Here is a 13,144-nt window from a genome sequence, read left to right on the forward strand (position 1 = left end):
CCACACGAAGGAACGCCCTGCCCCCCCCGGGCACGAGGAAACGCTCTGCCCTCCCCGGGCACTAGGGTACGCCCTGCCCCCCCCCAAGGGAACGCCCTGCCCCCCCCGGCATGAGGGAACGCCCAGGCCCCCCCAGGCACGAGGGAACGCCCTGCCCCCCTGGGTAGAGGGAACGCCCTGACACCCCTCCCCCCCGGCATGAGGGACGCCCTGCCCCCTGGGTGCAAGGGAAACATCTGCCCTCCTCCTGGGATGTGGGGAACAGTTGGTCTCCGGGCCACCTGCCCCGCCCCTGCCCCGCTACGCCCGAGGCCCATGGCGTCTCCTGCTGTCAGTGCGTCCCTCCTCTGCCCTGCGGGCCCCTCCCTCAAGGGCTGGGTTTTGGGAGCCCCAGGAGCTGAATGTCTCCAGGTGTGGGGGCTCCCCCGGGGCTCCCTGGGCCCCCAAAGGGCACAGAGCCCTGCTGGGCCCGGGGCTCCCTGCTCACCTGCTGAGATGATCCAGCTGTTGAGGGGGTAGGCAGCCAGGGCAGTCACCCGCGCCGCCTCGTGAGCCTCCACCCGGTACTGGATGCGCCCGGTGAACCACTGCACCACGCAGAGCGAGCCGTCCTCCAGGCCCAGCACCGGCAGGTACCTGCGGGCACCACGGCTCAGCCGCAGCGCGGCCCCCGGCCCTCCGCACGGTCGTGGGGAGCTGCCCCCTAGCACTTCTGGGGCGCCCCTCAGCCAGCGCCTGGCCTGCGCCCTGCAGCGCCCCCTGCTGGGAGAGGCTGGAACTGCCCCTCCCGCCCCCGCAGCACCCTGCCCGGCTCCCTGCAGCGCCCCCTGCTGGGAGAGGCTGGAACTGCCCCTCCCGCCCCCGCAGCACCCTGCCCGGCTCCCTGCAGCGCCCCCTGCTGGGAGAAGCTGGAACTGCCCCTCCCGCCCCCGCAGCACCCTGCCCGGCTCCCTGCAGCGCCCCCTGCTGGGAGAGGCTGGAACTGCCCCTCCCGCCCCCGCAGCACCCTGCCCGGCTCCCTGCAGCGCCCCATCTCAGGGCCCGGGCTGGGGAGCAGCGCTGGGTCAAACTCTTACCTGTTCTTGTCCTGCAGCTTCAGTGGGAGCTGGGCCCAAGCCTTCCTGTCCCCCTTCTGCTCCACGACCTCCCGCCACTGGGCGTAGGCCTTGCCGGGCTCCACGAGGTGGCTGTAGAGGAGCAGGCAGCTGGGCCGCTCCGACTCGCTCCAGGGCGCCACCGTCTTCCTGACGCTCATGGGGCTGACGGCGGCGTTCACCCTCAGGAGCTGGCCGGACTCCAGCAGCACAAAGAGGGTCTCCCGGGGCAGGCAATAGGCCGCCGCCAGGGCCTGGCAGGACCTGTCCAGCAGCAGCGTGCAGAGCACCTGGCCGGTGTGGGCGGCCACGAGGCGCACGCAGGAGTCCCGGCACACGCACACGGCCCGCACCGGGAAGCTGCCCACCGCGCTCAGGTCCACGGTGCTGAGGCGCGTCACGGCGGCCCCCAGCCGGGTGTGCAGCGCGTACAGCTGATTGACCTTCCACAGGTCCATGGTGGAGCCGGACAGCGAGACCATGTAGCCCTCCTCCGGGTGCGTCTGCAGCTGCTCCACCACCTCCACCACCTGCATTTCGTCCACCTGGTCGATGGTCTGCAGGTTCCAGGTGCGCATGGTGCCGTCCTGGGAGGCAGAGAGCACCAGGGGCCTCTGGGGGAAGATGGTCACCGCCGTCACGGGCCCTGCCGGGGGGAAGGGAAGGGGGCTGGGTCAGAGCAAAGCCTAGGGTGTGGGCAGCCCCACCCCCGTCTCCAGGGCCAGGCAGGGGGCAGGGCACAGGTGCACCCCAAGGCGGCCCGAGGCAGGGATCTGGGGCAGAGACCAGCAGCTTCAGACAGCTCTCCTGTCTGCCCCCCATGGGGAGGGGGCCCGGCACTCTGGGTGCCTCCCTCTCACCAGTGTGCCCCACGAAGATTGTCTGGATCTGCAGCTTCTCGTCCCACACCTTGATGGTGGTGTCGCGGGAGGCGGTCACCACGCAGGCCCCCGCCTCGCAGTAGGTGACGTCAGTGATGGCCCTGGGGAGAGGCAGGCGTGAGGGGGTCACTGAGCAATGCGGGGTCACACCGTGCTGCACCAGCCCTGGGGCACAGGGCCTGGTGCCTGGACTCTGGGCGCCCAGCAGGGCTGCCTCGGCTGGAGCACCCATGAAACGACAGCCTGTCCCAGGGTGCAGGCCTGGCTCGGAGAGGGACCCGCAGCCTGTCCCAGGGTGCAGGCCTGGCTCGGAGAGGGACCCGCAGCCTGTCCCAGGCAGGCCTGGCTCGGAGAGGGACCCGCAGCCTGTCCCAGGCAGGCCTGGCTCGGAGAGGGACCCGCAGCCTGTCCCCAGGGGGCAGGCCTGGCTCGGAGAGGGACCCGCAGCCTGTCCCAGGGCGCAGGCCTGGCTCGGAGAGGGACCCGCAGCCTGTCCCAGGGGGCAGGCCTGGCTCGGAGAGGGGCCCGCAGCCTGTCCCAGGGGGCAGGCCTGGCTCGGAGAGGGACCCGCAGCCTGTCCCAGGCAGGCCTGGCTCGGAGAGGGACCCGCAGCCTGTCCCAGGGGGCAGGCCTGGCTCGGAGAGGGACCCGCAGCCTGTCCCAGGCAGGCCTGGCTCGGAGAGGGACCCGCAGCCTGTCCCAGGGGGCAGGCCTGGCTCGGAGAGGGGCCCGCAGCCTGTCCCAGGGGGCAGGCCTGGCTCGGAGAGGGACCCGCAGCCTGTCCCAGGGGGCAGGCCTGGCTCGGAGAGGGGCCCGCAGCCTGTCGCAGGCAGGCCTGGCTCGGAGAGGGGCCCGCAGCCTGTCCCAGGGGTCAGGCCTGGCTCGGAGAGGGACCCGCAGCCTGTCCCAGGGTGCAGGCCTGGCTCGGAGAGGGGCCCGGAGCCTGTCCCAGGGTGCAGGCCTGGCTCGGAGAGGGGCCCGCAGCCTGTCCCAGGGTGCAGGCCTGGCTCGGAGAGGGACCCGCAGCCTGTCCCAGGGGGCAGGCCTGGCTCGGAGAGGGGCCCGCAGCCTGTCCCAGGGTGCAGGCCTGGCTCGGAGAGGGGCCCGCAGCCTGTCCCAGGGTGCAGGCCTGGCTCGGAGAGGGACCCGCAGCCTGTCCCAGGCAGGCCTGGCTCGGAGAGGGACCCGCAGCCTGTCCCAGGCAGGCCTGGCTCGGAGAGGGACCCGCAGCCTGTCCCAGGGGGCAGGCCTGGCTCGGAGAGGGACCCGCAGCTTGTCCCAGGCAGGCCTGGCTCGGAGAGGGGCCCGCAGCCTGTCCCAGGGGGCAGGCCTGGCTCGGAGAGGGGCCCGGAGCCTGTCCCAGGGGGCAGGCCTGGCTCGGAGAGGGGCCCGCAGCCTGTCCCAGGGGGCAGGCCTGGCTCGGAGAGGGGCCCGGAGCCTGTCCCAGGGGGCAGGCCTGGCTCGGAGAGGGGCCCGGAGCCTGTCCCAGGCAGGCCTGGCTCGGAGAGGGACCCGCAGCCTGTCCCAGGCAGGCCTGGCTCGGAGAGGGGCCCGCAGCCTGTCCCAGGGGGCAGGCCTGGCTCGGAGAGGGGCCCGCAGCCTGTCCCAGGGGGCAGGCCTGGCTCGGAGAGGGGCCCGGAGCCTGTCCCAGGGGGCAGGCCTGGCTCGGAGAGGGGCCCGGAGCCTGTCCCAGGGGGCAGGCCTGGCTCGGAGAGGGGCCCGCAGCCTGTCCCAGGGTGCAGGCCTGGCTCGGAGAGGGACCCGCAGCCTGTCCCAGGAAGGCCTGGCTCGGAGAGGGACCCGCAGCCTGTCCCAGGGGGCAGGCCTGGCTCGGAGAGGGGCCCGCAGCCTGTCCCAGGGTGCAGGCCTGGCTCGGAGAGGGACCCGCAGCCTGTCCCAGGCAGGCCTGGCTCGGAGAGGGACCCGCAGCCTATCCCAGGGGGCAGGCCTGGCTCGGAGAGGGACCCGCAGCCTGTCCCAGGGGGCAGGCCTGGCTCGGAGAGGGGCCCGCAGCCTGTCCCAGGGGGCAGGCCTGGCTCGGAGAGGGACCCGCAGCCTGTCCCAGGGGGCAGGCCTGGCTCGGAGAGGGGCCCGCAGCCTGTCCCAGGGGGCAGGCCTGGCTCGGAGAGGGGCCCGGAGCCTGTCCCAGGCAGGCCTGGCTCGGAGAGGGGCCCGGAGCTTGTCCCAGGCAGGCCTGGCTCGGAGAGGGGCCCGCAGCCTGTCCCAGGCAGGCCTGGCTCGGAGAGGGGCCCGGAGCCTGTCCCAGGCAGGCCTGGCTCGGAGAGGGGCCCGGAGCTTGTCCCAGGCAGGCCTGGCTCGGAGAGGGACCCGCAGCCTGTCCCAGGCAGGCCTGGCTCGGAGAGGGACCCGCAGCCTTTCCCAGGGGGCAGGCCTGGCTCGGAGAGGGGCCCGGAGCTTGTCCCAGGCAGGCCTGGCTCGGAGAGGGACCCGCAGCCTGTCCCAGGGTGCAGGCCTGGCTCGGAGAGGGACCCGCAGCCTGTCCCAGGGTGCAGGCCTGGCTCGGAGAGGGACCCGCAGCCTGTCCCAGGCAGGCCTGGCTCGGAGAGGGGCCCGCAGCCTGTCCCAGGTGTTGTATATTGGGTTGTAGATCTAGATCTTGTTGTTAGGGTAACTGAGTAGGTCACTGGGGTCAGCCCAGCTAGTCTGGGCTTGTTCTAGTTAGTTCTGTGCTATGCAATAAAATGGACACTTGCTCCTTCTCCAGCTCTCTGCCTTTCCACTCATTTCTTCCTATGCTGTGAGACTCCCCACGACAGAACAAGTGGCGACGAGGGTGGGATGCCTGTGCTGCCTCCAGCAACAAGAGAAGTAGAAGTCAATGTAAGAAAACAAACTCTTTCTGCTGTTCTGGAAGGTGGGGTAAGAACTGAGGCTGCACTGAGCAAACTGAAACTAAGATCAAGGAGCCCAGAGACTGGAAAAGTAAAAAAAGGGGGGAGTGCAGCAGCCAGGCTACACTTACAGGGCCACTGGGACCTTTTGAGGAGACTGTAGAGCCATGGCAGGTACATACTGAGCGCTTTGAACTGTTTGTTATTGCAAATGACATTAACCAAGAGAAGAAGGTGCCAATATTTGAAGTGTTGTAGGGGCTAAGACCTACTCTCTGCTACGCAGTTTGCTGCTCCCTGTTAAGCCAGAGACCAAATCTTACAGCGACATTGTGGGAATCCTGGGGTCACATTATGCTCCAAACCCATTGGTCATTGCAGAAAGGTTCCATAGCAGAGACCAAAAAGAAAGTGAAACCATTGTACAATTTGTAGCCAATTTGGAAAAGCTTGCTGAACACTGTGAATTTCAGGAGATGTTGAATGATGCCCTACGGGACAGGTTAGTGTGTGGCCGGCACAGTGAAGCTATACGGAGGCGTCTGTTAACAGAAGCTCAGCTCACCCGCAGAAGGCCATTCATATTGGGGTCTGCATGGAACTGGCCACACAGGAGGCACAAAACCTTAGTGCGCCCCTGGGGTGCATAAAAGGTCCCAAGAACCTACTCAGTTACCATAACAACAAGATCTATATCTACAACCCAATGAGCAGGCCTGGCTCGGAGAGGGACCCGCAGCCTGTCCCAGGGGGCAGGCCTGGCTCGGAGAGGGACCCGCAGCCTGTCCCAGGGGGCAGGCCTGGCTCGGAGAGGGACCCGCAGCCTGTCCCAGGGGGCAGGCCTGGCTCGGAGAGGGACCCGCAGCCTGTCCCAGGGGGCAGGCCTGGCTCGGAGAGGGACCCGCAGCCTGTCCCAGGGGGCAGGCCTGGCTCGGAGAGGGGCCCGCAGCCTGTCCCAGGGGGCAGGCCTGGCTCGGAGAGGGGCCCGGAGCCTGTCCCAGGGGGCAGGCCTGGCTCGGAGAGGGGCCCGCAGCCTGTCCCAGGGGGCAGGCCTGGCTCGGAGAGGGGCCCGCAGCCTGTCCCAGGCAGGCCTGGCTCGGAGAGGGACCCGCAGCCTGTCCCAGGCAGGCCTGGCTCGGAGAGGGACCCGCAGCCTGTCCCAGGCAGGCCTGGCTCGGAGAGGGGCCCGCAGCCTGTCCCAGGCAGGCCTGGCTCGGAGAGGGACCCGCAGCCTGTCCCAGGCAGGCCTGGCTCGGAGAGGGACCCGCAGCCTGTCCCAGGCAGGCCTGGCTCGGAGAGGGACCCGCAGCCTGTCCCAGGCAGGCCTGGCTCGGAGAGGGACCCGCAGCCTGTCCCAGGCAGGCCTGGCTCGGAGAGGGGCCCGCAGCCTGTCCCAGGCAGGCCTGGCTCGGAGAGGGACCCGCAGCCTGTCCCAGGCAGGCCTGGCTCGGAGAGGGACCCGCAGCCTGTCCCAGGGGGCAGGCCTGGCTCGGAGAGGGACCCGCAGCCTGTCCCAGGGGGCAGGCCTGGCTCGGAGAGGGACCCGCAGCCTGTCCCAGGCAGGCCTGGCTCGGAGAGGGGCCCGCAGCCTGTCCCAGGGGGCAGGCCTGGCTCGGAGAGGGACCCGCAGCCTGTCCCAGGGGGCAGGCCTGGCTCGGAGAGGGACCCGCAGCCTGTCCCAGGGGGCAGGCCTGGCTCGGAGAGGGACCCGCAGCCTGTCCCAGGGGGCAGGCCTGGCTCGGAGAGGGACCCGCAGCCTGTCCCAGGGGGCAGGCCTGGCTCGGAGAGGGGCCCGCAGCCTGTCCCAGGGGGCAGGCCTGGCTCGGAGAGGGGCCCGCAGCCTGTCCCAGGGGGCAGGCCTGGCTCGGAGAGGGGCCCGCAGCCTGTCCCAGGGGGCAGGCCTGGCTCGGAGAGGGGCCCGCAGCCTGTCCCAGGGGGCAGGCCTGGCTCGGAGAGGGGCCCGCAGCCTGTCCCAGGCAGGCCTGGCTCGGAGAGGGGCCCGCAGCCTGTCCCAGGGGGCAGGCCTGGCTCGGAGAGGGACCCGCAGCCTGTCCCAGGGCGCAGGCCTGGCTCGGAGAGGGACCCGCAGCCTGTCCCAGGCAGGCCTGGCTCGGAGAGGGACCCGCAGCCTGTCCCAGGGGGCAGGCCTGGCTCGGAGAGGGGCCCGCAGCCTGTCCCAGGCAGGCCTGGCTCGGAGAGGGGCCCGCAGCCTGTCCCAGGCAGGCCTGGCTCGGAGAGGGGCCCGGAGCCTGTCCCAGGGTGCAGGCCTGGCTCGGAGAGGGGCCCGCAGCCTGTCCCAGGCAGGCCTGGCTCGGAGAGGGACCCGCAGCCTGTCCCAGGGTGCAGGCCTTGCTCGGAGAGGGGCCCGGAGCCTGTCCCAGGGTGCAGGCCTGGCTCGGAGAGGGACCCGCAGCCTGTCCCAGGCAGGCCTGGCTCGGAGAGGGACCCGCAGCCTGTCCCAGGCAGGCCTGGCTCGGAGAGGGACCCGCAGCCTGTCCCAGGCAGGCCTGGCTCGGAGAGGGACCCGCAGCCTGTCCCAGGGTGCAGGCCTTGCTCGGAGAGGGACCCGCAGCCTGTCCCAGGCAGGCCTGACTCGGAGAGGGGCCCGCAGCCTGTCCCAGGGGGCAGGCCTGGCTCGGAGAGGGACCCGCAGCCTGTCCCAGGCAGGCCTGGCTCGGAGAGGGGCCCGCAGCCTGTCCCAGGGGGCAGGCCTGGCTCGGAGAGGGACCCGCAGCCTGTCCCAGGGGGCAGGCCTGGCTCAGAGAGGGACCCGCAGCCTGTCCCAGGGGGCAGGCCTGGCTCGGAGAGGGGCCCGCAGCCTGTCCCAGGGGGCAGGCCTGGCTCGGAGAGGGGCCCGCAGCCTGTCCCAGGGGGCAGGCCTGGCTCGGAGAGGGACCCGCAGCCTGTCCCGGGGGGCAGGCCTGGCTCGGAGAGGGGCCCGCAGCCTGTCCCGGGGGGCAGGCCTGGCTCGGAGAGGGGCCCGCAGCCTGTCCCGGGGGGCAGGCCTGGCTCGGAGAGGGGCCCGCAGCCTGTCCCAGGGGGCAGGCCTGGCTCGGAGAGGGGCCCGCAGCCTGTCCCAGGGGGCAGGCCTGGCTCGGAGAGGGGCCCGCAGCCTGTCCCGGGGGGCAGGCCTGGCTCGGAGAGGGGCCCGCAGCCTGTCCCGGGGGGCAGGCCTGGCTCGGAGAGGGACCCGCAGCCTGTCCCAGGGGGCAGGCCTGGCTCGGAGAGGGACCCGCAGCCTGTCCCGGGGGGCAGGCCTGGCTCGGAGAGGGGCCCGCAGCCTGTCCCGGGGGGCAGGCCTGGCTCGGAGAGGGGCCCGCAGCCTGTCCCGGGGGGCAGGCCTGGCTCGGAGAGGGACCCGCAGCCTGTCCCAGGGGGCAGGCCTGGCTCGGAGAGGGGCCCGCAGCCTGTCCCAGGGGGCAGGCCTGGCTCGGAGAGGGACCCGCAGCCTGTCCCAGGGGGCAGGCCTGGCTCGGAGAGGGACCCGCAGCCTGTCCCGGGGGGCAGGCCTGGCTCGGAGAGGGGCCCGCAGCCTGTCCCGGGGGGCAGGCCTGGCTCGGAGAGGGACCCGCAGCCTGTCCCGGGGGGCAGGCCTGGCTCGGAGAGGGACCCGCAGCCTGTCCCAGGGGGCAGGCCTGGCTCGGAGAGGGACCCGCAGCCTGTCCCAGGGGGCAGGCCTGGCTCGGAGAGGGGCCCGCAGCCTGTCCCAGGGGGCAGGCCTGGCTCGGAGAGGGACCCGCGGCCTGTCCCAGGGGGCAGGCCTGGCTCGGAGAGGGGCCCGGAGCCTGTCCCAGGGGGCAGGCCTGGCTCGGAGAGGGACCCGCAGCCTGTCCCAGGGGGCAGGCCTGGCTCGGAGAGGGACCCGCAGCCTGTCCCAGGGGGCAGGCCTGGCTCGGAGAGGGGCCCGGAGCCTGTCCCGGGGGGCAGGCCTGGCTCGGAGAGGGGCCCGCAGCCTGTCCCGGGGGGCAGGCCTGGCTCGGAGAGGGACCCGCAGCCTGTCCCGGGGGGCAGGCCTGGCTCGGAGAGGGACCCGCAGCCTGTCCCGGGGGGCAGGCCTGGCTCGGAGAGGGACCCGCAGCCTGTCCCAGGGGGCAGGCCTGGCTCGGAGAGGGACCCGCAGCCTGTCCCGGGGGTCAGGCCTGGCTCGGAGAGGGACCCGCAGCCTGTCCCAGGGGGCAGGCCTGGCTCGGAGAGGGGCCCGGAGCCTGTCCCAGGGGGCAGGCCTGGCTCGGAGAGGGGCCCGCAGCCTGTCCCAGGGGGCAGGCCTGGCTCGGAGAGGGGCCCGCAGCCTGTCCCAGGGGGCAGGCCTGGCTCGGAGAGGGGCCCGCAGCCTGTCCCAGGGGGCAGGCCTGGCTCGGAGAGGGGCCCGCAGCCTGTCCCAGGGGGCAGGCCTGGCTCGGAGAGGGGCCCGCAGCCTGTCCCAGGCAGGCCTGGCTCGGAGAGGGGCCCGCAGCCTGTCCCAGGGGGCAGGCCTGGCTCGGAGAGGGGCCCGCAGCCTGTCCCAGGGGGCAGGCCTGGCTCGGAGAGGGACCCGCAGCCTGTCCCAGGGGGCAGGCCTGGCTCGGAGAGGGGCCCGGAGCCTGTCCCAGGCAGGCCTGGCTCGGAGAGGGGCCCGGAGCCTGTCCCAGGGGGCAGGCCTGGCTCGGAGAGGGGCCCGCAGCCTGTCCCAGGGGGCAGGCCTGGCTCGGAGAGGGACCCGCAGCCTGTCCCAGGCAGGCCTGGCTCGGAGAGGGACCCGCAGCCTGTCCCAGGCAGGCCTGGCTCGGAGAGGGACCCGCAGCCTGTCCCAGGGGGCAGGCCTGGCTCGGAGAGGGACCCGCAGCCTGTCCCAGGCAGGCCTGGCTCGGAGAGGGACCCGCAGCCTGTCCCAGGGGGCAGGCCTGGCTCGGAGAGGGACCCGCAGCCTGTCCCAGGGGGCAGGCCTGGCTCGGAGAGGGGCCCGCAGCCTGTCCCAGGCAGGCCTGGCTCGGAGAGGGGCCCGGAGCCTGTCCCAGGGGGCAGGCCTGGCTCGGAGAGGGGCCCGCAGCCTGTCCCAGGGGGCAGGCCTGGCTCGGAGAGGGGCCCGCAGCCTGTCCCAGGGGGCAGGCCTGGCTCGGAGAGGGGCCCGCAGCCTGTCCCAGGGGGCAGGCCTGGCTCGGAGAGGGGCCCGCAGCCTGTCCCAGGGGGCAGGCCTGGCTCGGAGAGGGGCCCGGAGCCTGTCCCGGGGGGCAGGCCTGGCTCGGAGAGGGACCCGCAGCCTGTCCCGGGGGGCAGGCCTGGCTCGGCGAGGGGCCCGGAGCCTGTCCCAGGGAGCAGGCCTGGCTCGGAGAGGCGCCCGCAGCCTGTCCCAGGGGGCAGGCCTGGCTCGGAGAGGGACCCGCAGCCTGTCCCAGGGGGCAGGCCTGGCTCGGAGAGGGGCCCGCAGCCTGTCCCAGGGGGCAGGCCTGGCTCGGAGAGGGACCCGCAGCCTGTCCCAGGGGGCAGGCCTGGCTCGGAGAGGGGCCCGCAGCCTGTCCCAGGCAGGCCTGGCTCGGAGAGGGACCCGCAGCCTGTCCCAGGGGGCAGGCCTGGCTCGGAGAGGGACCCGCAGCCTGTCCCAGGGGGCAGGCCTGGCTCGGAGAGGGGCCCGCAGCCTGTCCCAGGGGGCAGGCCTGGCTCGGAGAGGGACCCGCAGCCTGTCCCAGGGGGCAGGCCTGGCTCGGAGAGGGACCCGCAGCCTGTCCCAGGGGGCAGGCCTGGCTCGGAGAGGGACCCGCAGCCTGTCCCAGGGGGCAGGCCTGGCTCGGAGAGGGACCCGCAGCCTGTCCCAGGGGGCAGGCCTGGCTCGGAGAGGGACCCGCAGCCTGTCCCAGGGAGCAGGCCTGGCTCGGAGAGGGACCCGCAGCCTGTCCCAGGGGGCAGGCCTGGCTCGGAGAGGGACCCGCAGCCTATCCCAGGGGGCAGGCCTGGCTCGGAGAGGGACCCGCAGCCTGTCCCAGGCAGGCCTGGCTCGGAGAGGGGCCCGCAGCCTGTCCCGGGGGGCAGGCCTGGCTCGGAGAGGGACCCGCAGCCTGTCCCGGGGGGCAGGCCTGGCTCGGAGAGGGACCCGCAGCCTGTCCCGGGGGGCAGGCCTGGCTCGGAGAGGGACCCGCAGCCTGTCCCAGGGGGCAGGCCTGGCTCGGAGAGGGGCCCGCAGCCTGTCCCGGGGGGCAGGCCTGGCTCGGCGAGGGACCCGCAGCCTGTCCCGGGGGGCAGGCCTGGCTCGGAGAGGGGCCCGGAGCCTGTCCCAGGGGGCAGGCCTGGCTCGGAGAGGGGCCCGGAGCCTGTCCCAGGGGGCAGGCCTGGCTCGGAGAGGCGCCCGCAGCCTGTCCCAGGGGGCAGGCCTGGCTCGGAGAGGGACCCGCAGCCTGTCCCAGGGGGCAGGCCTGGCTCGGAGAGGGGCCCGCAGCCTGTCCCAGGGGGCAGGCCTGGCTCGGAGAGGGACCCGCAGCCTGTCCCAGGGGGCAGGCCTGGCTCGGAGAGGGGCCCGCAGCCTGTCCCAGGGGGCAGGCCTGGCTCGGAGAGGGGCCCGCAGCCTGTCCCAGGGGGCAGGCCTGGCTCGGAGAGGGGCCCGGAGCCTGTCCCAGGGGGCAGGCCTGGCTCGGAGAGGGACCCGCAGCCTGTCCCAGGGGGCAGGCCTGGCTCGGAGAGGGGCCCGCAGCCTGTCCCGGGGGGCAGGCCTGGCTCGGCGAGGGACCCGCAGCCTGTCCCGGGGGGCAGGCCTGGCTCGGAGAGGGGCCCGGAGCCTGTCCCAGGGGGCAGGCCTGGCTCGGAGAGGGGCCCGGAGCCTGTCCCAGGGGGCAGGCCTGGCTCGGAGAGGCGCCCGCAGCCTGTCCCAGGGGGCAGGCCTGGCTCGGAGAGGGACCCGCAGCCTGTCCCAGGGGGCAGGCCTGGCTCGGAGAGGGGCCCGCAGCCTGTCCCAGGGGGCAGGCCTGGCTCGGAGAGGGACCCGCAGCCTGTCCCAGGGGGCAGGCCTGGCTCGGAGAGGGGCCCGCAGCCTGTCCCAGGGGGCAGGCCTGGCTCGGAGAGGGGCCCGCAGCCTGTCCCAGGGGGCAGGCCTGGCTCGGAGAGGGGCCCGGAGCCTGTCCCAGGGGGCAGGCCTGGCTCGGAGAGGGACCCGCAGCCTGTCCCAGGGCGCAGGCCTGGCTCGGAGAGGGGCCCGCAGCCTGTCCCAGGCAGGCCTGGCTCGGAGAGGGGCCCGCAGCCTGTCCCAGGGGGCAGGCCTGGCTCGGAGAGGGACCCGCAGCCTGTCCCAGGGGGCAGGCCTGGCTCGGAGAGGGACCCGCAGCCTGTCCCAGGGGGCAGGCCTGGCTCAGAGAGGGACCCGCAGCCTGTCCCAGCCCGTGGGCCTGTCTCACTTTCTGGCCCCAGAGACAGGAGCAGGCTCTGAACAGGGGCTTCGGGGAGGCTGGCGGGCCCAGCGCGCACTGCGGAGCCCCAGCGGTGCCAAGTGGGACTGGCCCGTCCCAGCCACGCGCGCCCCCCAGCCCCGCCCCCCATGGCCGGCCCCCGGAGCAGCCGCTACCTGGTGTGCAGGTCCCTCTGGTAGGTGAGGAGCTTGCCCTGGGAGACGCTGAGGACGGCCAGGCCGGTGCCGCAGGCGGCGTAGCACTGCTGGCGGGCGCCGGTGTCCAGGGCCAGGCGGGTGAAGGCGTCGTGCGGGCACAGGCCCTGCTGCACGGTGAGCTGGCAGTGCAGCTGGCGGGAGCCGTAGCGGAAGGCCCAGATGGACAGGCTGCCCGCCCCGGCGGTCACCACCTGCGTGAGCACCGGGCTGTAGAGGCAGCAGCGGACGCCGTGCGGAGCCGGCACCTTGGAGAGGACCTCGAAGGCCGGGCCCAGCACCTGCAAGCTGGCCTGGTCCCAGGCCACGTACTTATCGACCTGGCTGGCGTACAGCAGGCCGGCCAGCGGCCCCAGGGCCGGAGCGCTGTGGCCGAGCCACCCGTCCTCCTTGTGCAGGTGCAGCCGGCTCTGCTCGTCCAGCACCACGAAGAGCCCGGCGCGGCTGTTGTAGGCCACCTGGCGCAGGCGCTGCGGGAAGCTGAGGTGCCGCACGTGCTGGAGGCCGTGGGTCAGCTGAGCTGCCTTCAGCTCCTCCTTCTTCATCTGCCGGGGAGCGCGGGGGTCAGGCAGTGCCACTCGCCCCTCGCCCCTGCGCCGCTCCACTGGTAACGGGCCCCCGGGCCCTGCACGTCCCCCGCCGGGCGGCCCCCCGGACCCTGCACGTCCCCCGCCGGGCGGGCCCCCGGGCCCTGCACGTCCCCCGCCGGGCGGCCCCCCGGGCCCTGCACGTCCCCCGCCAGGCGGGCCCCCGGGC

The 13,144-nt window shown here is 73.7% G+C and overlaps 1 protein-coding gene across 1 annotated transcript in view; it reads right to left on the bottom strand.

Annotated features, from left to right (window-relative positions):
* The window catches only part of WDR97 (WD repeat domain 97), a 76,574-nt gene that overhangs the window by 59,716 nt on the left and 3,714 nt on the right, over positions 1-13,144 (bottom strand). The window contains exons 2-5 of the mRNA XM_075916594.1: positions 12,350-12,933; positions 1,955-2,076; positions 1,077-1,740; positions 488-636 (exon numbers count right to left, since the gene is read on the bottom strand). Coding sequence (XP_075772709.1) covers positions 488-636; positions 1,077-1,740; positions 1,955-2,076; positions 12,350-12,933 — 1,519 coding nt within the window. The remainder of the gene's footprint in view (positions 1-487; positions 637-1,076; positions 1,741-1,954; positions 2,077-12,349; positions 12,934-13,144) is intronic.

The sequence above is a fragment of the Pelodiscus sinensis genome, unplaced genomic scaffold (assembly GCF_049634645.1).
Source record: "Pelodiscus sinensis isolate JC-2024 unplaced genomic scaffold, ASM4963464v1 ctg117, whole genome shotgun sequence".
Classification (NCBI taxonomy): Eukaryota; Metazoa; Chordata; order Testudines; family Trionychidae; genus Pelodiscus; species Pelodiscus sinensis.